Here is a 23,448-nt window from a genome sequence, read left to right as displayed (position 1 = left end):
GACAATCTACCACACTGGGGACAATATACCTCAACTCACCGTCCCCCCTCCACCTCCCCCCTCCCCCTGTCCCCTCCTCTTCCTCTCCACTCCTCCTCTCCCTCCTCCCCCTCCCCATCCTCTACCCCCTCCTCCTCACCCTCCCTCTCCTCTCCTCCCCCTCCCCATCCTCCCCCACCTCCTCCTCCCCCTCCTCCCCCCACCTCCTCCTCCCCCTCCTCCCCCCACCTCCTCCTCCCCCCCTTCTCCCTCTCCTCCCTCTCCTCCCCCTCCTCCAAGAGCTTCATGCTTCGCCCACCAGCACCATCAGGTCAGTGAAAGCTGTCCCCATCGGCTCACCAAACCCCTGCCAGTTCCAGCTGTAGGGCTTCTCCAGACGCCCACTTCTGGGCTCCCTGCCGTCTTACACAGCGTGTTCCTGGCCTGTCTTTGAAGACACTCCACCATCAGGTGGCCGGGCCAAGTCTTGCGTGGGGGTGACGTCCCGCCTCTCTTGCTCTTTGTGGGGAGGCGCCCACTTTTGCCTGGCCTTACAGAACAGGGGCCCCCCAGCTCCAGTCCCAGGCTGTGAGTTCGGGGCAGCTGGGGGACGCTGTTCCTGGGGACGAGCGTGAGCGGCAGGACGCGAGCACACAGCCTGTGCCGGGGAAAGGGACCTGCACACGGTAGGAGGTGACAGACGCTGTTTGAAATCCTCTCCACTCCTGGAGTTGCGGGTCAATCCTCGGGGGGCCGCCCTCTGCACTGGCCCCCAGGATGCATTTAGGCCTCTGCCATGGAGGGTTCAGACGTGACAGAGACGGGCCTCGTCCGTGCCTCAGGGATGGCCCAGAAACCATCCATGCCCTGCCCCATGCTGCCCCCTTCTGGGGCCACGGAGACTCTTTCTGGAAGGTTCCCAGGGTGCCACGCCCCTGGGCCAGCCATGTCCCTGGGTCAGCCCTGTTAGAGCAGGTGGGGAGGGGGCGAGGAGAGGAAGGTGAAGGAGGGAGGTGCTCAGTGCAGCCCCCACAGGGAGTCAACCCGGGGGCAGGAGAAGAAAGCCCTTGTCTTCTGCAGACGGGGAGTGTGACCCTCAGGCCTCTTTGGCGGCTGCACCTCAGCTGAGAAATGAAAAGCGGACCCTGCTGCCCAATCCCTGGCCCGAGGCTCACGTGTTGGTCGAAGGCACGTGGGCGAACCTGTGAGCCCAGGCACCTGTGCCAGTCCCTGGGTGAAGTCCGAGTTCATCCACAAGATCCCTGATGTGGGAGGAGCTGAGCCAGAGCAGCCATGGTGCCGCCCCCATCAGAGGAGGGCCTTCCCTGGGACCACGTCCCCGCACCCCGTGCCCTGCCCAGGAGCCCTTCCCTGCTGGCGTCTCCCGCCCACTGCATCCTGTCTTCCCACCGACCCCGATCCTGCAAAGGCCGGGAGCCTCCGAGCGCTTCCCTTGGCGGGTGACACTCAGGCCCCCCGGCAGTGCTGAAACCCTCGGAGACGGACAGAAGGAGAGAGCTTCGGCCACGAACAGTTACAAGGCTTGCGCTCAGAGACGAACACTAGTACTCGAGATTCCCAACCCCCCCCCCCCGACCCGCCCCCTGGGCCGGACTTGCTCAGAAGGGAGCTGCGGGCTGGGCCGACTGGATTTGGTCCCCCCCACCTGTTCTCCGGCCCCTCGAGAGGCAGACCACGCGTTAACCAGCGGAAAACAGGTTTAATGCTGAGGTTCCCAGCACCTGCGGCGAGCCCGGGTCATCGGTGCCGCGCTCCCAAGGCACCGCCCGAGGCCCCTCACCCAGAGGACAGAGTCAGGGAGGCGGCCAGCCAGGCCCCGCTGCTCCTCAAGCGGCTTGCTCGTCCGCCTTCTCTGAATTCCGGCTCGCGGATATTCGGTTCCTGCGTATTGCACAAGAACTCCGAACAGCAGTGCGCGTACAGGAAGGGCATAGGCTCGACGAGGACAAAGGACTTGAGTCCCGGAGCAAACGGAGCACTTACTGGACAATACCTGGAGCACTGCTTCGAAACACAGAAGAAACGCGGATAGATTCCTGACAGGAAGTGAAGAAGAGAAAGGCACCACGCGAACTGAGAGCAGCGACACCAAAGCGCTTGGGGCCTGTGCCCGTCCCAGCCCGACCTTCCGGTGCCCCCGCTCAGAGGCCACGGTTGAAGAGGCCCCTCGTCTACGGGGCGGTCGGGAGCCACCGCCCAGGACAGGGTCCGGCCTCTGTGTTCACGGCTGCTTCTGGGGCGGGGGTGGCTTGCGTGCGGTGTGACCACGAGATGCGCCCTGCCCCGCCCCTCCCCGGCTGGCCTGTCCACGTGCACGGGGAGCCCGGGTCTGGGGCTCTCCGCCCGGGGACGTACAGGCTCCCAGGCCTCACCGCTCACCACCAGGTCGCTCTGGACTTTGTAACCACGGGACAGGCAGGGGAGCGAGGGGCTCTTGCCCATCCTGGCCACTGCCCGGGGCTCGGCGCCGGCCTCCCCTTGGGCCGGCGCTGTCACCGCGAGCCTGCTGTACACGGCCCGGCTCCGCCCGGGCCGCGGGGCCACGCTGCTGGCTTCGCCTCATCTGTGGTTCACGGTGACAATCGCTTTTCCCTAGGCGGTGATGACGTTCACGCGGGGCTGGCGCGAGTCCCAAGCACCCCCTCGGCACCCCGCGTGTTTCCGGGAACGCGGACCCGCCGGAAGGGGCTGACCCTCTGCCTCCGAGCGCTGGGCGCTGCTGGGCCTCCGCACTCCCCTTCGGGGGCTTCATGCGGCCTGGAGCTCCCGGGTGACATACGCGAAACAGAGAGGTGGTCTCCACCCGTCCTAAAGCACACAACACTCCTTCCAGAACATAGCGTAAGCCCCACCCCTCATCACGTACCCCTCTCGTAACAGCACTTCTCCGTGGGGCGGTTGAAATGAAGGCTTTCGTTGTTCATTTAAAATGAATACACAACCCCTACGCTTTTCTTCCTGCACCCCAATATTCCATCGCGTCCAGTCCTGGCGCCCCGCCCCCCGTCGGCACTGCTCTCACGCAAGCTGGCCTGTCACCTGCCTGTGTTCTGACGTCTCAGGACTTTCCTCCGTTTCTCTTGAACGAACGTGATTACATTAGTTACTCTCTGTTGAGAAAACCTACACAGACCCCAAGTGCTGAAAGGATTTACCGACTTTCCTGTGAACCCGGGATGGACGGAGATACTCACTCACGGCGACGGAAGTACAAAAGTGAAAATCCCTAGGACAGTTTGATGGATTTGTGCAACCGAAACTATTCTCTATCTCGCAGACGTGACACTTCAGGGTTGCAGCTGAAAGGGGAAGAAAACCAGAGTGAAATAGTACCGCTCTCCAGGCTGATCGGGTGAGCACCGCCCCTTCCCCCATCTCTCTTTCCTCCAGGGAGCACAAAACCAAGGGTCCCGAGTCCTTGTATTCTCCCCTGGGCTACCCTCACCCTACCTCTCAACACACGCACCCACACACACATACACACACGCACACACGGCACCTCAAGTTCAATGGCTCAAGAGATTTGCAATCTGCCTTCCAGGGCCCTTCCCACTCACCTTCCCCACTCCTCCCTCCCCCGCCCCAGGCCCTGCATCCCCTCCCCTGGGTGTGGCCCGCTGCCTGGTCCGCATTAGGGCAGGACTCGCTTCCCGCTTCCCGGGGACAAGCGGGTCACCCTTCTGCGGCTGCTCCAGTTCTCTGACACAGCCCTGGATGGTCCTGTGAGGGCCGGGCCACGCGAGGCGCCCAGCCTGATGTCTCCCAGGAAGGCAGGGACACTGAGGGGACAGCGCGGTGCTGGGGAATAAGCCAGGATCCCGGCCACTCCTGCCGGCCCTCGGCAGGGGCGCCCCAAATCAAGAGGCTCCCCCATCGGGTGTCCAAATCCACAGGCTGCCCTCCTGACGCTCTCTCGCTCCCTGACCCCTGTGCCTGCCACTGCCCTGGGGCCCCCGCGGGGTCCAGACATGGGTGGCCACCCCGTGTCTGCAGAGGCATTCTGGCCCTCTTCCTTCTCCCAGCCCAGGGGGTCGAGGGGCCCAGACTTACCTTGTTTTCCAGACACGGTGACGTTTGTCTCCACCCGCGGCAGGTCCGTGACCAGGAGCAAAGCAAAGAGAATCATCGTTTCCGTGGTGCCTGGCCCTGGACACGGGGAGTGAGGCCACGCGGTCAGCTCTGTGGCTCCAGGGTCAGACCTGGCCGCCTGGGAGGCCACCCCGTGGGCCCAGGGAAGGCAGGGCGCTCCCTTGAAGAGTGTGGACGGCTACTGGCCATTCCCTAGTCCTGTGACCCAGTTTAGGCCCAAGCATACACGCCCACCAGATCCCAGTTCTGGCACCGTCACCCTTTGCTCCCACCCCAGCCCCCCAGGACGGTCTCCTGAACCCACCCTGCGCGGGCCCCACCCCTCCCTTGACAGCAAAACATGCCAGGGGTGGCCCTATAAGGCCTTCCCAGCAGATGAGAAGTAAGTGCAGCCATGGACGCTCACTCAGGGACTGGTGTGTTTGGCTTGAACGCCCTCCGAGACGCTCTCTGCGCGAAGATTATTAGGTATGTCGATCATTATACGCGCAGCTGGTCGTGTCTTTAAGTGACGCGTACACGCTTCTTTTTAAGGTTTCTCTCGGTAGCCCCATGTTGTATGTTTGTTTGAGTTTTACCTTAATACTTACATCTCTGTCTTTTCTTTAACGTTTATTTATCTTTGATGGAGAGAGAGCGAGACAGGGCACGAGCGGGGAAGAGCAGAGAGAGGGGGAGACGCAGATTCCGAAGCAGGCTCCAGGCTCCGGGCTGTCAGCACGGAGTCTGACGTGGGGCCCGAACTCACAGACCTGAGATCACGACCCGAGCCGAAGTCGGATGCTTAACCCGCTGAGCCACCCAGGCGCCCCTATGCTTACATCTCTTGAAACAACTCTCTTTCTCCTGTTTTGTCGTGTAATATTTGCTCCCCGGGGTGTCACTTTTCAACGGCACCCCACCCTTCCCACCATCACCCTGGGTCACAACGGACCGCTTCCGAAGCAGTGAGCCCGTGCTCCTGTCCTTCCCTTCGTGGCCCGGTTTCGGTCGCATCATTGCTGCCTCATCAGATCAGACAGAGGAAAGCAGAAGTAGTCGGTCCTATGGATAAAGAACCATCATTCCCCAAAGCAAACACTGGCCACACCGAAAATCAACAACACGTCTTGCGCCCGTCAGAGAACTGAGGTCACAGAACTGGCGCTCCCAAGTCTGGCGAGCCGGGTATGCCCCGCGAGGCAACCCTACATAGACTCACCCGGAGCAGAAGCTGCGGGAACCACGGGCCGGTGGGAGCACTTCACTGTGATTTTGACAGAGGGCTGGAGGCTGAGTGCCGGAGCAGGAAGAGCCGTCCCCGGGCTGGGGGGGGGGGGGGTCTCCCGAGCGCACAGAGTCTCCATCCAGCCCCCAGCACTTCGTCTCCGAGCCCTTTCTTTCTTTGAGTGGGTGACAGCCGACAGTGCCACACAACACGCCCTCCCTCCAAGGAGCAACGCGTGAGGAAGATTCGAGGCTAAAGCGGGAGACGAAAACAAGGACACTCAAGAGTGTACAACCTAAGGCGACGACAGCTACAGCAAACTGGGCACAGAGTCCAGGCCCCGGGGCCGTAAGGTGAGTGCTCGCTCTCAGGGCCTGCTTACCGCGCTTCCTCTCAACCCACAATACACGACCAACCGGCAGCCGGACACACAAGGCATGCCCGGAGCCAAGATAAACCGTCCACAGAGGAAAAGCCAGCACGAGGATGTGACACAGGTGACGGACGCGTCACCGTCGTCAGAGAGGGGATGTGAAATGACTAGGACCAGGACACTAAGAGCGCCGGTGGAGAAGGCAGACCACACGTGAGAACAGATACGCAATGTGAGCTTAGGACGGAAAACTCTGAGAGTCACATGGGAATGCTAGGAAGCAAAACCACGTGTTTTTTTTTTTTTTAATTTTGTTTTGTTTATTTATTTTTGAGACAAAGAGAGACAGAGCATGAACGGGGGAGGGTCAGAGAGAGGGAGACACAGAATCCGAAACAGGCTCCAGGCTCTGAGCTGTCAGCCTGACACACAGAGCCCAACGTGGGGCTCGAACTCAAAAACCACGTCTTTTTTGATGAAAATGAGGAATGTGTCGGGTGGGTCACCACTGCTCTCGACACAGCCGCAGAGAGACTCCGCGAACTTGAAGATGGGTCGGTAGAAATCTCCTTGCCTGAAACGCCAGGACAAACACAACAAGAAAACGGAACAGGATGTCCAAGAACCGTGGGACGAGCTTATTTTCGGTAACGCCCAGCTCCCCGAAAGACCAAAAGGAGGAGGAGGGATGGCACGGAAGCATCCCTGAAACCATACTGGCTAAGGGCTTTCCAGCGGTCCTGACAGACATCGCTGTGGAGACTCGGGCAGCTTAGAGAACAGGACGGGCACAACCCCCGAAACAAACAAATACACACACACAAAACCACCTCTACCGAGGCGTGTTCGAAGCACGGAAAATCACAGAGAAAGCTTTCCGGAACCCGGAGGAAGAAACAACGCACGTGATGTGCCAAGAAACAAGAAGAGGGCTTTCCGTGCACTTCACATCGAACCACCCAAGCGAAAGAGCGTAAAAACCATTTCAGGTGTCGGAAGACGACGTCTGCCAACCTCGAACCCGGTGGCTGGAGGAGCTCCCCTTCGAAGCACAGCAGACTGCAGTTTTTTTGTTTTTTTTTGTTTTTTTTTTTTAAATTTTTTTTTTCAACATTTTTAAATTTATTTTTGGGACAGAGAGAGACAGAGCATGAACGGGGGAGGGGCAGAGAGAGAGGGAGACACAGAATCGGAAACAGGCTCCAGGCTCCGAGCCATCGGCCCAGAGCCTGACGCGGGGCTCGAACTCACGGACCGCGAGATCGTGACCTGGCTGAAGTCGGACGCTTAACCGACTGCGCCACCCAGGCGCCCCAGACTGCAGTTTTTTAACGCCCATGACACCCGCCACACAGTGTGGTCTCTGTTGACTTCATCTCTCTTCCGGCGTTGAGTCCACGATAAAATATAGCAATACGTTTGGAGTGGAAATCCCATCACGTTTCAAACATCGCAGTAAATAAAAACTCAAACACACGCTAAAAAAAAAAAAACCAAAAAAAAACTGCGAGGAAGCTCTCTTGACACATTTATCTGCGATTTCTGTACGTCCACACCTTTTCCGCCACATGCACTGAGCACAGAGGCTCGGTGCACATCAGCAGAGTGCAAGGCAGCTCCCGGAGGGTCAGCATCCAGCAGCCCCCTGCACAGGCCCCCCCGCTCCCCTCCCCACCTGCACCTCCCCTCCGGGCTCCTCTCCCCACCCACACCTCCCCTGCACCTCCCCTCCTGGCTCCTCTCCCCACCAGCTCCTCCCCTGCACCTCCCCTCCTGGCTCCTCTCCCCACCCGCACCTCCCCTGCACCTCCCCTCCTGGCTCCTCTCCCCACCAGCACCTCCCCTGCACCTCCCCTTCTGACTCCTCTCCCCACCCACACGTCCCCTGCACCTCCCCTCCTGGCTCCTCTCCCCACCCACACCTCCCCTGCACCTCCCCTCCAGGCTCCTCTCCCCACCTGCACCTCCCCTACACCTCCCCTTCTGGCTCCTCTCCCCACCCGCACCTCCCCTGCACCTCCCCTCCTGACTCCTCTCCCCACCCACACGTCCCCTGCATCTCCCCTCCTGGCTCCTCTCCCCACCAGCTCCTCCCCTGCACCTCCCCTCCTGACTCCTCTACCCACCTAAGCCTCCTCTGCACCTCCCCTCCTGGCGCCTCTCCCCACCCACACCTCCCCTGCATCTCCCCTCCAGGCTCCTCTCCCCACGGGCACCTCCCTGCCCAGCAGGTCCCAGGCTCCCCCACCGGGCACTGCCAGGAGCAGGCAGGTCTTTCCACACACCCCTCAGGCCTCCTCTTGCAGGAAGTCATCTGGGGCTGCCTCCACCCGGAGCTCAGCCGAGGTCCCCATGCCCCCCCCAACAATGCTTGTCCTGATGTACTCCCTGACCCCGACCTCAAGAGCAGCTGGGGAAAAGTGCTGGGACATTATCCACGCAGACGTTTCCTGCTCCTACAGATGATGGGCAAACGTGCCCCTCCGCCACCCCCGCCCTCCCCTCCCTCGGCGGCCCTGAACGCAGACCCTGGCCCTCTCCTCCAGGATGGCCCCCCAGGCACCTGGCAGGGCCCGCTCCAGCCGGAGGGTCTGGCGGGGAGGCGGGGAGATTTCCGTCCCTGGAACTGGCGGGACCCAGCCAGAGACCTTTCCAGAGCACAGCGGCACCAGCAGGGAGGCCCGGAAGGACAGGCAGGAAAAGGTGGCCTTGCGGAGTAAGAAGGCTCTTCCAACCGGGACCCGCCCCCGTCGGTCCCCGCGGAAAAGACACGCGAGGGACAGCCACGCGAGGGACGAGTGACAAAACCAAGCCCGACGGGACCGGCCCCAGCGCCGGGAAGGAAGCGCACGCTCTGCAGGCGGAGGTCAGAGAAGGTTCCAGGAGGCTGAGGGTCGCAGTCAAGGAGCCGCTTTTCCTTCTCGAAACTAAACACACGACATCAAACTGGGCCCCGCACAAAGGGCCTGGAAGAAGAAAGCGCAGAAACTGCGGGGAGAAGAGGTCCAGGCGGTGCGGGCCGGGCGGGGCGGGGACTCCAGGGGCCCAGGGACCCCCGGGCAGCGGCAGTGGCAGTGGCAGCGCCGGTTGTGCCCGTGGGACTGAGGGGCGCCGGCAGGACCCCGCCCTCCGCGCCCCCCGCCGTTGCAAGCACCCCCCACGCCAGCCCTGGGCCACGCCCCGAACCTCCTGGACCCTATATCGACGCCCCTCCCGTCACCCTTCACCCTACTGAGACTCGCCAGGCCTTCTGGAACCTTCCAGCCCCCCCCCCCCCCCCCCCCCCAGGACGCGTCCAACCTTCTGCCAATTAACTTCCACGCTGCCCGCCTGTGAGGTGAGCCCCGAACCTTCCGGAACCTCTGGCGCCGCCGGACTCTCTGAGAGTGGGGCCTTCAGGGCTTGTGGAACCTTGTGGAACCCGAGTGTGCGCGTGCGCATGCGTGGGCGCGGGGCCTGCCGGGAGTCCCGCGCGCAGCGACGGAGACCCCTCCCTTGCGGACGCGCCCCGGCCGTGGGAAGCGCGGCTGCGGCCCGGAGAGTCTTCGCGCTCACACTGCTGAGCCCGCCGGTTGGAGGCCTTGCCCGCCCAGGGTTCCAGAAGGTTCTCTGCGGTCGCCGTGGGGACGCGTGGGGACGGAGGGCGCAGGGAGCCTGCGGGGCGGCGTTCGAAAGGGCGGTGGGGGGCGGGGGGCACCGTGGGCGCCTGTCCCGGGCCCTCAGCGGGGGTCTGCTGGGCTGCCCGGGTCCTCTCGGGGTGGGGACACGGCGGGTGAGGCGGCACCGCCCACACGGGCGCCACCCCAAGCCCCAGTCAGGCGCTCCCCCAGACCGGCGTCCCCCCTCAGGCAGGTGCTCCCCCAGAGAAGTGTCCCCCCCCCAGGCAGGTGCTCCCCAGACAGGCGTCTCCCCTCAGGCAGGTACGCCCCCAGAGAGGTGTCCCCCCCCAGGTAGGTGCTCCCCAGACAGGAGTCCCCCGTCAGGCAGGTGTCCCTCCAGTCAGGTGTCCCCCCTCAGTCAGGGGCTCCCCCAAGGAAGTGTCCTCCCCAGGTAGGTGCTCCCAAGACAGGAGTCCCACTCAGGTGGTGCTCCCGAAGAGAGGTGTTCCCCCCCCCCCCAGGCCGGTGAACCCCAGACAGGAGTCCCTCAAGGCAGGTGCTCCCCTAGACAGCACTCCCCCCTCAGGCAGGAGCTCCCCCAGACCGGTGTCCCCTTCGGGCAGGTGCTCCCGCCCAGGTGTTGGGGGGGGGGCGGGAAGCAGTTTTCCCTCAGGATCCCGGGCTCGCAGACTTGGGGGTGCAGATGGGCCCCCACGGGAACACTGTGCGGAAGCGGGCACTGCCTGGGGGGATCCTGGAGCATGGAGCATGGGCCAGGGTCAGGGCTCAGGTGTGGGGCCCCCCGGGCCCTCCCCCGCCCGCGCTTCAGGGCCACCCGATTCCGCGGGAGGGGTGGGGGGCAGCGGAACGTTCTGGCGCACACTATGGCCACTGCGCAAGTCAGGCCGCCGGCCTCCAAGGGAGCCGGGTGGTCACCGCGTGCTGCCCCGCATTTGTCCATCGCCTGTAGGAGCTGGAAACGCCTCGTGGACAGTGTCCCAGCACTTTTCCCCAGCTGCTCCTGAGGTCGGGGTCAGCGAGTACATCCGGACAAGCATTGTTGGGGGGGGGGGGCATGGGGACCTCGGCTGAGCTCCCAGTGGAGGCAGCCCCAGGTGACATCCTGCAGGAGGAGGCCTGAGGGGTGTATGGAAAGGCCTGCCTGCTGCCTGTAGAGCCCGGTGGAGCTGGCAGAGCCCTGCCTGCTGAGCAGCGAGGTGCGGGTGGGGAGAGGAGCCAGGAGGGGAGGTGCAGGGGAGGTGTGGGTGGGGGGAGGAGCCAGGAGGGGAGGTGCAGGGGAGGAGCGGGTGGGGAGAGGAGCTGGGAGGGGCTGGTGGACGCTGGTGGACCCCAAAGCCTCCCTCCAGGATCCCCGCACCCTGCTCACGTGGGTCCTGCAGACACGCATCCTGTGAGGTGGCCTCTGTGACATGCAGGCTGCTGACGTGTGTCCCGGTCTCTTCACCTATAGGTTCAAGTTCCTCCAGGAGATGATGCTCCTCTGGGCCTTTCTCCTTGTCATCTGGTTGCCTCAGGTCACCCTGGCTAAAGCTTGTTAAGTATCAATTCCTCTCACTGTCTTCCCAGTGATGAGACTTTACTGTTATCCAGGGTCAGAGAAAGGGTCTGGGTGGGATTCCGTCACCTTAGGCAGCCGGGACCCCCGATGTCAGTGCAGTTGGTGGGCACAGGGTGGGTTTGGAAGGGTCCCCGAGCTACGTGAGGGTCGGGAGGGCGTTTCTAGCTCGGCCCTCCCTCACCTGGGAAGGGCAGCGTTGGAGACTCCAGGGAAGTCTGGGAGGGCGCTGGCCTTTTCTGACTGCCAGGCTCTCTTGGGCACAGGGGCCGTCATCTGCGGGGCAGAGGGTCCCCTCAGCCGGCTCCCTGGCGGTGCTCGCCGGCGTCTGTCTCTGGGAACAGGGACGACTCCCGCGTGGACCTGGTCTCTGCCCGGAAGCTACCCTGGCCAGAGCGGAGCCCGTCGAGGGCCGGGCGGTGGAGGCCTCCAGAAGTCCTTCAAGGCAGGGGGAGGGCACAGCCAGCGGGTAACGGTGGTCGGTGCTCGTGGCACTGGAGCCAGATGCTGCTTACTGTTTCCTCAGGGACCTATAATCTGAAATGCTACGATTGTTGGACCATCAACAGCTTCTTTTGTACAAGTATGACATTGTGTCCAACAGACCTCAGGCGCTGTATGACCATCTCTGTTCGTAAGTACCTGTTTGTCTTCCTTGCACGTTGTGAATTAGGCACCCCACCTGAGCACTTTCAGGGAGCTGTCTGATCTGCTCTGTCTTGGACCCAGCCCCGTGGCCCTTGGCCTGCTCTGTCCCCATCCTGAGAGCCCACCCCAGCCTCTAGGCTCAGCCCCAGGAGAGGCCGGCGTGCACCATCCTGGAGAGCCAGGCACCCCGCAAGGTGGGGCTGTCAGGGTCCACGTGCACCGTGGGGGGTTGCCAGACCCTAGGCCTCCGCTCCGTGTCAGTCCTTGGTGGCGGTGCTGACGCCCCCGAGTCGCCCGGGCGGTCCCTCGTTGCCCATTTGATTCGGGCTGGTGGGGGGAGGGCTTCCAGCTAAGCAGGCCCGAAAAGCGGGCATCCTGCGGACTTCTCAGGACAAGGACTACTGCACACGGAGGGCAAGGCCAAGTGTGGGCTCAGGGCTAGCGTGACTTTTCAGGGTGCTCTTGGCTCTTACTCAGAGGCTCAGGTGCCCTGAGAAAGGCGTCCCGCTCGCCAGGGCCCTAAGCTGACGCACAGGGTCGGCCAGAGGCCGGTGACCATTCGATGAGCCTGGGAGGCTGCAGCCAGTGCAGGGCCTGGCAGGGAGGCAGTGGCCCCGTGTGGGGCCCTGCCGGGGGCCTGTCCTCTGGCCCCTGGCCTTCCGCAGTGTCTCTTTGCACCTTAACGTGCCATTCTGTGTTCCAAGCTCCCCGCAACACGGTCTTCTTTCGGCCTCCTCTCGGTGGTACCGGCTGGCCTACCCTGTGGGCATCTGGGGCTTTGGAACTCAGGAAGGAGCTGGAATCTGTCCCGGGTTCCTGCAGCGGGCACCTGTTGTGTGCAGGTCTCGGCCTGTCGACGTGCAACGATATGGCGGGACTGGCCCTCGTGGTTCTTGTGATGCCTGAGGACGCCCTCGGCGCGGCCGTCAGGAACTGGGAACCCACAGGGCTGTGGCTCACGAGTCCTGGAGCTTCCAAGGCACACGGCCAAGTCGTGGTGGGACGAGAGATGCACGGGCTGGGAGTGCCGTTTCTGGGCTCAAGGGGGGCATCTGGGTTTTCCCGGGCCCGTCTTCATTGGTGAGTTTACAACACGAGGGCAGGACTCTAAAACGCGAGAAGAAGAGAAACCAGCGACCCCGTGGTCAGCTCTGGAGCCCCACCAAGAGCCCTGGGACGAAGGAGCCTCGGGCGGTAGCGGTGCGGGGGTGCGGGCTCTGTATCTAGTCCAGCGGCTGGTGGTGTTTCCCCCAGAGAGCCGTCCTTGAGGTGGGTGCCTTGGCAGTCAAAGCTCCTCAGGCACTTGCACCACAGGAGGAACAGAAGCCGCCATCAGAGCTCCGCTGCTGCCCCTCTGGGAGACCCCGGTGGGTGGCGGGTTGCCGCGCTGGGACGGCTGCTTCTGAAGGGGGCGTTGGGCTCTGTTTCCCAGCCTCTCTCCCTGTGTGGCTCTGAGCTATACTTGGCCCTGGGAGAGCCCGCGTGAGGTCTGCAGGGCTGAGGTGAAGCAGACGGTGGGTCTCGAAGGTCGTGATGGTTCTGCGGTGATGGACGCCAGGGGACCCCATCCAGCGTCTCCACACTTCATCCTGCTTCACGTCCATCCCATCAGCCCCGTTGCCCACGAGCAGTTCCTAGGAAGGTAGCAGTTGCGTGGCCGCTGGCCTGCACAGGCGACAGGTGTGTGGGTGAACACCTCAGACATCTTCACGAGAGTCTCCTGTGCGTGAGCCGAGACAGGGGGTCGGGGGCAGAGAAGCATGGCATCCATATTTTCCTGCCAACTGGGCTCGTCCCCCTGGCCCCGCCCCGCCTCGCCTCAGCGTCAAATGGACCTGGTTTTGGACTGTCCCTCTGATCGCCAGCCGGCACCGATAAGCAGGTAAGCCTCTAAGAGATGGTCGACATCTTTGGTCATTAGGGAAATTAAAATTGAAAACACGATTAGGTATGTCTAATCAGAGTGACCGAAGTCAAAAACAGTGGCCACACCAAAGGCTGGCCAGGACGGTAAAGAAATCAGATTTTCGTATTTGGCCAGTGACAGTGAAAAATGGGACCACAAATTATGGCAAACGCGGTCCGGTTTCTTAAAAACACAACATGTAGGGGCGCCTGGGTGGCGCAGTCGGTTAAGCATCCGACTTCAGCCAGGTCACGATCTCGCGGTCCGTGAGTTCGAGCCCCGCGTCAGGCTCTGGGCTGATGGCTCGGAGCCTGGAGCCTGTTTCCGATTCTGTGTCTCCCTCTCTCTCTGCCCCTCCCCCGTTCATGCTCTGTCTCTCTCTGTCCCAAAAATAAATAAAAAACATTGGGAAAAAAAAATTAAAAAAAAAAAAAACACAACATGCAGCTACCGTCGATCCCCGAATTGCATTTCTGGGGGTTTTCCCAGAAGAGTTGAAACTTCGCCTGTGCGAAACCATGCATGGATGTTTGTCCCGGAGTGGTTTGTAGCACCTCGATCCCTGAAGCAACCCAGACATCCTGGAGCACCTGAACGGTAAAGACACCGTGGTGAGTCCGCCATGGGCGTTACTCGGCAGTAAGCAGGGCAGCCACTGCTCCGTTATCCTGAATGAGTGTCCTGGGAAACACGGGGAACGAGAAAGGGCCAGCTCCAGAGGTAACTGTCCATGTTTCCTCTTATAGACATCCTAGAAATGACCAACTTCTAGATGCAGACCCCAGAATCGTTTTGTGGGAGTCAATGGCCAGGCATTTGTGTGGGAAAGGGGTGGGTGTGTCCCTATGAGGGATGACTGTGGTGTAAGCCTGGTGTTCCCTGTCACCGCTTTGAGAGCCGTTGCCCTAGTCGCGCTGCTGCACTGCTGTCTGGTCACGAGGTACCGTTGGAAGTGACTGAGTCCAGGTGCACGGGAGCTTTCGTATTTCCTGAAAACGTTTTGAAGGTACAATTATCGGAAGTAAGACACCGAACATCAGAAAAGCAATTTAAGATCTAACGGATCGTTAGTGACACTAATATTAAAATGGCTACAAGTAGGAACCCATGATTTTCAAACAAACAAAATTCATATGTGTTGCTTCATAGAGGCACGCTTTGAAATGAGAACATAAAAACTCTGAGAATAAAATACAGAACATGGTATACAACGTAAATACCGACTCCCAAGCTCTTAGTCACGCAGTGAGGCAAAGCTAACGTGAACTCAAGGGCGTTGCTTGTGTGAAGAGCAGAACAGCACTGGATGGAGACGAAAGGGTGAGACAGCCGGGAAGACACCAGCATCGAAGTGCACACACGCCCGATGATGCAGGAGGAAGGGCCCCACCGAAAAATGGCCCCAGAGCTTAGGAACTGTAGGTAGGGCATGGTCACAGCGTTGTCGTTAACATACCGCTGCCCATGGCTTCCAGGTGCTAGAGCAAGGACCCCAAACTTACCAGAGCCATTCAGCCAGGCTGGACCAACTCTTTCTATAAAGGATCAGAAGCAACCCTGCCTAGTAGTAGGCCACCTAGACTCATAGCAAGTGCCCCGCACTGCCTGTGTGGGGGTAGGAGAAGCCACGGAGGTGGGTAAACAGAGTGATCGTTCCTATGTCCCAACAGATCTTTACCCATAGACACAGCTGGTGGACTGGGACTGCCCCGCGGGCTCTTGTTTGCCACCCTCTGCTACAGAAGGTCTGAAGGACACTGGTTACGAAGGAGGAATACTCATGATGTGTGACAGCAGAGCTACCCATGACCCAATACACACTTTTTTACAAGGTTGCTAATGATGTTTGCAATACTGAGTTCATGCCAGGACCTAATGCAAGCATCTACACGTGTCAAAGGAAGGCATTTCTGCAGAGTTCCTTATCTGTTACGGTGGACTTAAGCTAGAAATCGTGACGCCAAAGGGAACTGGGAAAACCTCCACTGCTTATAATCACACAGAGCAGTTCTGAATAACCAAAGACCCAAAGAGAAGCCACATGGAAGTTAGGAAAGAAGAAGGACTCCATGATTCTAAAGCTAGGACGTGGGGAAAATGAGTGCAGTGCAGCGAAAGCAGAGTCGAGAGTGCAAATAGACACTCTCGGCCTCTCGTAGAAGAGAGAACGCGTGCAAAGGCCCCAAGCTTCCACTCAGGAAGACAGAAGAATAGGAAATCCACCCAAAGAAATGAGGTAGGGAATGTCAGGAAGACAGCAGAAATCCTTGTAATGGGAAGACGAAAACCCAGAAAGAATCCCCAGAAAGCCAACAGTTGGTTTTTGGAGGGATTCATAGTATGGGTAAAATGGGGTAGGGGAGCTCAAAGGCAGAAATGTAAAATTCACACTTTCGTTATCAGAAATGCAAAGGAGGGGCATCCATCAGAGGCCACTTTTTTCTTTCCCTTGTAAAGAAAACAAGAGGCCACTATGATAGCCTTCCTGTGACACATTGGAGAGTCGTGATGAAATGAATCACACCTTGAAAAACACAGTTGAATTGGCTCTGACCCACAATGAGATTGTAAAGCTGAAGTGCCCTGAATCCTTTCTGGAAAACCTAGAAATGGAAAACCTGGAGAACCCGGAAATCCTTTCTGGAAAACCAACTAGAGATAGCGTCTCTGGCAAAGTCCACTAGCTTCGTAGGAGAAATCACCCTACCTTACACAAACTCTTCCAGATAATAAAGGAGGAGGATTGCTCCCCAACACATTCATGATGACAGTCTGACTCCAACACAAAGCCTAGGAAGGACGTTGGAAGGATGGAAACCACAGACGAACCTCTCCTGTGACTAGAGCTGCAGCGGTACTAGCCAGATCCGAACCAAGAGAATCCTACTGTGGAGAAGCTATACCACACCCAAAGGAATGTTGTATCCTGCATGCCATCCTGGAACAGGAAAAGAACATTAAGGGGAGAAGAATGAAATCTGAATAAAGTGTGGGAAAATGTGCGATAGGATGGCAAATGATGAGAGACAAGAGGGGCCTGGGTGTAGGTGTTTAGAACACACAGACACACACACACACTGCAGTGTGGCTTACAATTGAAACCCACTAGTTCAGTTCACCATCTTAGCAAAGAAAATGGGAAACATCACAGCCACAGATGCTGAAAACTGATGAAATCCAGTATCCTTTCCAAATTAAACAAAAAAACTGAGGAAATGGAAGACGAGAGGACATTTTCTGTCCCAAGGAAAATACTGGAACACTTTTCCCTTGAGGTGAAAGTGGGGTCAGAGGCCTCTTGTCACGACCTCCACTCCCATGAAGCAGAATTATGGGTGGCACAGGAATTAATAGGTCACAGGAAGAAATGATACACACAGTGGCTGGGAAATAGGAAGCAAGCAGCTACTATTCACCAAAGATGATGAACTTTGGACATAAGCAGTGCCTTGGGCAATGGCCCGAAATACAAGGTCAGTACTCAAAAATCAAATTAAAAAACCCATGGTGTATTTATACAACAACAATGAACACGTGGAAAATGAAATGTGCAAAAACACACATAGCATTTGAAAACCACCACATACCTGGAAACAAACGCAGGCAGATTTCTGCAAGACTTCCATATCGAAGCTGTGAACAGGTGAAATGGAAGGACTTAAACCAACGGTTCTGGATGGAGCAACCCAGCAGAGGTAGGACAGCTGTTCTCCTCAAGTTCATCCTCAGATTCCATGAAATCCCAGTCAGAGTCTCACCAGGTTAGTGTGTGTGTGTTGGGGTGGGGGTGGGGGCAAGCTGATTCAAAATATTCAAATGTGTATGGAACTTTAGGGGCTAGGAATGTCCAAGGCAATCTCGTGGAAGAAGAGAGGAACAGAGAACTTGGACTCTTACACAAGATTCTTTCGTCTCGTCAATGCACATGGTCTGGTGTTGGTGTTGGGATTGAAAAATAGACCGACGGTAGAGAAAAGAGGTCTCAGAAAAAGCCACGTGCTTTCTGACAATGTTGACCCGGAAGGTTGTGGGGAAAGACAGTCATTGGCACTAACCAGTGGTGGGTGGAGGAGATCTTATACACGTGATTTACAGAACAGAAATAGTTTCAGGTGCTTTCTAGATCTCCATGTAAATAGTAAAAGAACAAAGCATGAGCTTTATTTTTTTGGAAGGGAAATGTAGAAGAATGTGTCCCTGGGATAATTAAGAATTTGAGACACCTGAACAATATAGTGCTGATCACTGATGAGGAAAATCGGTAAATGGGATTACATAAAAATTCACAACTTCTGCCCCCGAGAGGATACTGGTAAGTGTACAGATGCCACAGATGAAGAGAAGACCCTTTAAGACACTGTCTGCTCAAGGGCTTATATTCCGTATATGGAATGAACTTCTTCTACGAATCACTACTTGAGCAAGCAGACCATCCAATAGAAATTGGAGCCAAAGGCTTGAGGCTGTTTACCAAAAATGATATCCAAGTGGGTACTAAATATAAGAAAAGTCATCCAACGTGAACGTTTCTCGTGGAAATGAAACTCAGAACTATGGTATGGTAACACCAAAAGGAATGACTAAACATTCACAAATGGCTACTTGTGTGGTGGCAAGATGTTGAGCTGGACACGATCCTTTGGAGTATAAATAGGTTCACCCGTTCTGGAAACCTCTTCAGCAGCTTCTGCTAAAGCCATATGTATGCATCTTAAGGACTCAGCATTTACCACCATGTCAAGAACTCACACACGCTCACCTCGTGTGAGGACGAGAATATTCACTGCAGAGCTCGTTGGGGGAGGTGACAGGCAGAAACAATGCTAACGCCCATCAGCAGTCAACCATGGAATGTTCATCAGTGGAAAAGTGTACAAAGGGGAGAGTAAACCATACACAGCACTGGGCCACATCAGGGATAGGTTTCCCAAACACAAAGCAGAGAAAAGAAGCCAGACCCCAAAACAGACAGTACAGGAGTTCATATTCACAAAGTGCAAAAACAGACAAAACTAACACATAGGCTTGGAAATCCAGACATTTCTTATCTTTAGCCTTGGCTGCTTTTAGTGCCTGATGGCAGAACAGAGGCGGGAATTCGGTAGTTTTTAATCCAGTTCTGTTTCTGGAGCTCGTGCCGGTTCCATGGGTATGAGCACTTCCTGAAATCCAGTCAGCTGTCGGCTGGCTTATGAGTGTGCACTCTTGCGTAGAACGTTGGACTTCCAGAAACCCTTCATGTGGCAAATAGAGACAAGCAAGTGACGGGAGCTTAGCTGGGAGTTCCTTCCTTTGACCTCAGAGCCATGAGTGGAAACGTCAACGGTGGCAAGTTCCAGGGAGAAAGTATCGGGTAAACACCGGGGTCACAAGGGAGCAGAAGTGGTGAGTGAGCGCCGAAGAATTTAACTCAGGGACTCTCTAAGGAGGCCTCAGATGGCGCCTTGCTCACATGGCCAAGATACACATGCTTGTGCATCTTAAGGACTCAGCCTTGGTGGTTGGCCAAGGCTGTTGGGTGAGCCTACCAGTGAAGGTAATCACAGTAGTTGTGGGACCCTGCTTGCGGTGGAGCACCCTGTCCGTGCTGGGGCGCAGGTTGGCATTAAGGGTGCATCGAGGTTTATATGTTGGGCCAGGAGCTGGGAACACCTGGCCGAGGGTTCCAGGCGGGAGCTCGTCCTAGAGGGGCCACACTGAGTCTCAGAAAATCAGCTGAGGGCCACATGGACTCCACTTCAGGGTCTGTGTGATCCTGTGAGACATGAGTGAAACATTTCTTTGGCCTCTGTTCTCTTTCTAGAGCCCTGAGATTCTTAGGACAAATAATGAACAGGACATTTCGTCTGTGCAGCCATGTGCCAAGGCACCTTGATACTATTTAGAGACAGCCAGAGGCAGAGATGAGATGGCCATGTAGACAGAAAACTATCTCCAGGAGAAGTTGTCCATGGAGGAAACAGACCCTCTGGTGGCCTTTCTTGGGTGTTCTTTATCTGTGAAAATTCGAGGCAACGTAGTCACATCTGGGGATGTATAACACTAGTTACTGGGTGAACTGTGCTTTCTTGTTTGTGAGCAGAAAACCTGAAATCAATGATTTTCATCTCTACTTTTTAAGGTTTGAACAGTCGGGAGCTACTTGTTTACAAGAACTGTACGAGCAACTGCACGTTTGTGTATCCAAGCGAAGTGCCTGCTGAAGCACCAAGATCACAGTTTTTTAAAACTAATAGTTCCTATTTTGTTCGTTGTTGTGGTAGTATTAATTGCAATGAAGGAGGTCCTATTTCTCTTGAAAAGGATATTGTAGGGGCGCCTGGGTGGCGCAGTCGGTTAAGCGTCCGACTTCAGCCAGGTCATGATCTCGCGGTCCGTGAGTTCGAGCCCCGCGTCAGGCTCTGGGCTGATGGCTCGGAGCCTGGAGCCTGTTTCCGATTCTGTGTCTCCCTCTCTCTCTGCCCCTCCCCCGTTCATGCTCTGTCTCTCTCTGTCCCAAAAATAAATAAAAAACGTTGAAAAAAAAAAAAAATTAAAAAAAAAAAAAAAAAAAAAAAAAAAAAAGAAAAGGATATTGTACATGAGGATATAATTGAGGAGCGTGTAGTAGCAATGGCACACGTGGGGGAGTCACCATTTTCCCTGAGCATTGCCTCCATCCTGGTCAGCCATACACTGACATGAGAAGCCCTCTGGGAGGGTCTGATCCCTTCCCTCATTCCTCAGGGCAAGTTCACTCTCCTTTCCTCCCTTGTGAGCCAAGGATACTGACCCACAGGGCCCCAGGTGGACCAGTAACCCTTTCCCAGCTTATTTCAAGAGAGAAATAAAGAACATTATTGCTTGGGTACTGCTTACCTAGAGATTTGTTTGTGGTTTTAGCATTTGATCTGTTTCTTCCTCTTTAGACATCATCTTGCAAATAGACCAAAACATCTTGTTGCTTTAGCATGCAGAGATGGAGTATTTTTTTAAGTTTATTTTTCAGAGAGAGAGAGAGAGAGAGAGAGAGAGAGAACATGCATGGGAATGTGAGCAGGGAGGGGCAGAGAGAGGGAGACAGAGCCCCATGCTGGGCTCAAACCCAGGAACCATGAGATCACGACCTGAGCCTAAGTCAGACGCGCAACCGCTCAACCAACTGAGCCACTCAGGTACCCCAAGAGACTAAGTATTTTAATTAAAGGCAAACAGTCATGGGGGAGAGTGTACGAGTTCACTCAGAGAGGTCCCAGCTATGCTCGGACCACGGGCACCCGAGGCCACCTGAGACTCTGTGCTTTAGTTCTAAGGCAGGGACGATGGAAGCCGAGAGGGAGCTGGGCAAGAGGTGGCACGTGGATATCACCGCCTGACGTTAGAGACTGTGCCCGGTGCCCGGTGCCCGGTGTGGGCCAATCAGACAAGTTGTGCACGAGCCGCAGTCCTCCCTCAAAGTTGGGCCTATCCTCCCACCAGGGCTAGAAGGTCTCCCAGGTGCTGACATTTGAGCAGGGGGAGAGGCTGGGAGTCTGCTGGTGACCACCTTGAAATGGCATGGAGACTTCTGTGCTGAGGTTGTCATTCTCCTTGCACGTGTGGTGGTTTCAGAAAAGAGGTGTGAGGGGAACAGAAAAGTGTCACCTTCTTTACCCTCGTCCTTACTTCTCCTTTAAATCAAACCAGAGCTTCAATTAGACAAAACTACCATAACAGAAAATCCAAGATTCCAGTGTTTTTACTAGATTCACAATGTTGAGGTGTCACTACTATTTAATTACAGAACATTTTATACCCAAAAGAGAAACGGGCTTCCGCCAACAGCCAGGAAGCATAGGACCTCTCTTGCAAAGAAGGCAGTTATTTCTGCAGGAAAGTGAAAAAACACTTGCAAAGAAAGTGAGACTTCAGGTCAGCAGCGGTGAGGCGGTGCCACACGCACGGTCAGCCCGGTCCTCCCCCGGGGCAGCCACGAGAGCGTCCGACGCCAACCCTCCACTTCTGTGCCCCAGCGAGGGTGTGCAAACTCTGGTGAAATCATGAGGCTGATGCTCTGGAAGTCTCTCCCCTTCCAGCAACTATACATAATCACAAACTCGTACAAGAAAACTTGCGTGTCTGGGCTGGCCAAAAAAAAAAGAGAGGGCCCCCTCTAATTCCCTAAATGAGAAGAATCACAGACTAGGGAGCAGCCCGCACAGCAGCCCCGGGGACGGGCTTGGGTCCGGTTCTGTGAGGGAAAGGATGCGAGGCAGAGGCCCAGGCAGGGTCAGAAGATGGGACCAGAAGCCCACAGGAAGGCAGGACTGCGGAGGACGGACGACGTGGTGCAGAAACTCTGTCCAGCAGCATCGGGAGAAGAGAAGGAAGCTGAGCTCCACGAGGCTGGGGCTGAGGAGGACTACGTTCCCGCCTGAGAACGCGGATCCTTCTCGCACCAGTGGAGCCTTCGGGGGCCCTCCCAGGCTGAGTAATTCACACAAACGTGGCCCTGGGCGAGGGACCGTGCTCAGGTAACAGGAAGAGGCCACCTAAAGGCTCAGGTGGAGCACAGCCTGGGCCCAGGCCCCACCTGCCGGGAGACCAGATGTCCCGGGAGTGGACGTCAGGGTTTTGTTATTTTATTTCATTTCATTTCATTTCATTTGAATTTTACTTTATTTTTGAGGATTTTGCTAACGTTTATTTTTGAGAGAGAGAAAGAGAGAGAGGGAGGGAGGCAGACAGAGAATCCAAAGCAGGCTGCACGCTGTCAGTGCAAAGCCCCGCGTGGGGCTCGAACCCACAAACCATGAGATCATGACCTGGGCTGAAGTCGGATGTACCACCGACTGAGCCACCCAGCCGCCCTCGGAGGTCACGGATTTTAAAGGCAAGGCTATTTGTGTATGGAAAGAATGACAAGGCACAAGATGATGATTCTTAAGCACGGTGTCTCCAGGTAAGAGGAAGGATTTTGAGAAAGAGCCCAACGGACACCCACAGCCAAACCTCAGGAGACGGCACGCAGGTTACACGAAAAGGGACCCCCACGAAGCACTCATACAGCACGGCTGGAGGAGCACAGAGAAGCAGGAGACGACCCGGAGACGCTTTCACTGCAGGATGTTTGCAAGACGTGTGACGCCACTCTCGATCCAAGGTCCTTGGAGGCGGAGGAGGCACCAAGGCCTCGAGAGGAGGGCCCGGCGGCGGGCGTTCCGCTGGCATCTCTGCCAGGGACGAGCTGCGAGGCCGTGCGGCTGCACGAATTCTCTGAGCCTCAGCTTTGCCGCGGGCGACACGGGGACAGTCCCGGTGCTCACCTGCCAGGGCTGCCATGAAGATCAGGAGAGCCTGTGCCCCGCTGCACAGAGGGACTCACACACACTGCCTCCAGGGGAGCAGTTTGGATTCCGGGCCTGCCCGCCAGCAGCCAGCAGGTGTCCCCACAGGGCAGGGCCTCAGGGAAGGAGACTTGGCAGTGGCAGGAGCCACGATCCCCCTGCTGAGCGCCTACTGAAGCAGCTGCCCTTTCCCAAGGCCGACCTGCCTCCCTGGGGCCTGTGAAAGGGGAATGGCTGCATAGAGTGCCCACGGGAAGAGCTCACAGCTCGGCGGGAGAAGGGCTGGGCCGGCGCGGCAAGCCCAAGCTCCAGCTTGTGCCCGTGTGCCCCCAGAGTCCCCAGGGCCCTCTCTTCCTGCCTCCACGTGCCCTTCAGCTGCGCCTGGCTGGGGCACGGAGAAGACCTCCTCCAGGCAGCAGCCCTCCTGCACCGGGCCCAGCAAGGAGGGCGCACGCTCTTTCCTCCTCCAGGGAGTCCGCACAGGGAACACACGCCCGCGGGCCACTCGGCGGGCGCCCGGGGCTGGCCCAGGCACGTGTGCGGCCCCTCCGTCATTGCTTTGCTGTGAGCTGAGTGCCCAGTTCTCCCCCGGTGAGGTGGGGGTGGGGAAGGAGGGGGAGCAGAGCCGCCCCACCACTCACCCTTGCCTCCAGGCCCCTTTCCACGCCGGGGGTGTCACCTGGCCGCAGGCAGCGTGGGACAGGCTGCTCGCTCCTGCCATCTAGGAGATCCCAGCCACCTCACA

The 23,448-nt window shown here is 57.5% G+C and overlaps 2 protein-coding genes across 5 annotated transcripts; one reads left to right on the top strand and one right to left on the bottom strand.

Annotated features, from left to right (window-relative positions):
- Positions 1-1,679: 1,679 nt before the first annotated feature.
- LOC131494732 (lymphocyte antigen 6K-like) lies at positions 1,680-9,203 on the bottom strand. 4 transcript variants are annotated; one of them, XM_058699284.1, is made up of 5 exons: positions 9,020-9,203; positions 4,051-4,146; positions 3,195-3,299; positions 1,984-2,036; positions 1,680-1,881 (listed from the first exon to the last, which is right to left on the bottom strand). In XM_058699284.1, exons 1-5 carry the CDS (start codon positions 9,108-9,110, stop codon positions 1,777-1,779), a joined length of 450 nt encoding a protein of 149 aa, XP_058555267.1. In that variant the 5' UTR covers positions 9,111-9,203; the 3' UTR covers positions 1,680-1,776. The 4 variants fall into 4 exon arrangements, with proteins under 4 accessions (XP_058555267.1, XP_058555266.1, XP_058555268.1 ...); XM_058699283.1 differs by having other exon boundaries at positions 1,680-2,036; XM_058699285.1 differs by having other exon boundaries at positions 1,680-2,036; positions 8,970-9,098.
- Positions 9,161-22,700, top strand: GML (glycosylphosphatidylinositol anchored molecule like). Its single transcript, XM_058698967.1, has 5 exons — positions 9,161-9,273; positions 10,740-10,822; positions 11,371-11,478; positions 19,520-19,707; positions 22,482-22,700. The coding sequence occupies exons 2-5, from the start codon at positions 10,759-10,761 to the stop codon at positions 22,698-22,700; spliced, it is 579 nt and encodes a 192-aa protein (XP_058554950.1). The 5' UTR covers positions 9,161-9,273; positions 10,740-10,758.
- Positions 22,701-23,448: the final 748 nt, after the last annotated feature.

This window comes from Neofelis nebulosa, chromosome 14 (genome assembly GCF_028018385.1).
Source record: "Neofelis nebulosa isolate mNeoNeb1 chromosome 14, mNeoNeb1.pri, whole genome shotgun sequence".
In the NCBI taxonomy this organism is placed as follows: domain Eukaryota; kingdom Metazoa; phylum Chordata; class Mammalia; order Carnivora; family Felidae; genus Neofelis; species Neofelis nebulosa.
The sequence above is the reverse complement of the archived record's forward strand: the minus strand, read 5'-3'. Positions and strand labels throughout refer to the sequence as shown.

What these genes read in the sequence shown, in the direction of transcription:
- GML (XM_058698967.1), top strand. Translation starts at nt 10,759, where the DNA reads ATGATGCTCCTCTGGGCCTTTCTCCTTGTCATCTGGTTGCCTCAGGTC. An exon ending in GGTCACCCTGGCTAAAGCTT is followed by an intron (nt 10,823 to 11,370) that starts GTTAAGTATCAA and finishes CTGTTTCCTCAG; the next exon opens with GGACCTATAATCTGAAATGC. An exon ending in CTGTATGACCATCTCTGTTC is followed by an intron (nt 11,479 to 19,519) that starts GTAAGTACCTGT and finishes CTACTTTTTAAG; the next exon opens with GTTTGAACAGTCGGGAGCTA.
- LOC131494732 (XM_058699286.1), bottom strand. Translation starts at nt 2,752, where the DNA reads ATGAAGCCCCCGAAGGGGAGTGCGGAGGCCCAGCAGCGCCCAGCGCTC. An exon ending in AAGTCCAGAGCGACCTGGTG is followed by an intron (nt 2,037 to 2,379) that starts GTGAGCGGTGAG and finishes ACTTCCTGTCAG; the next exon opens with GAATCTATCCGCGTTTCTTC.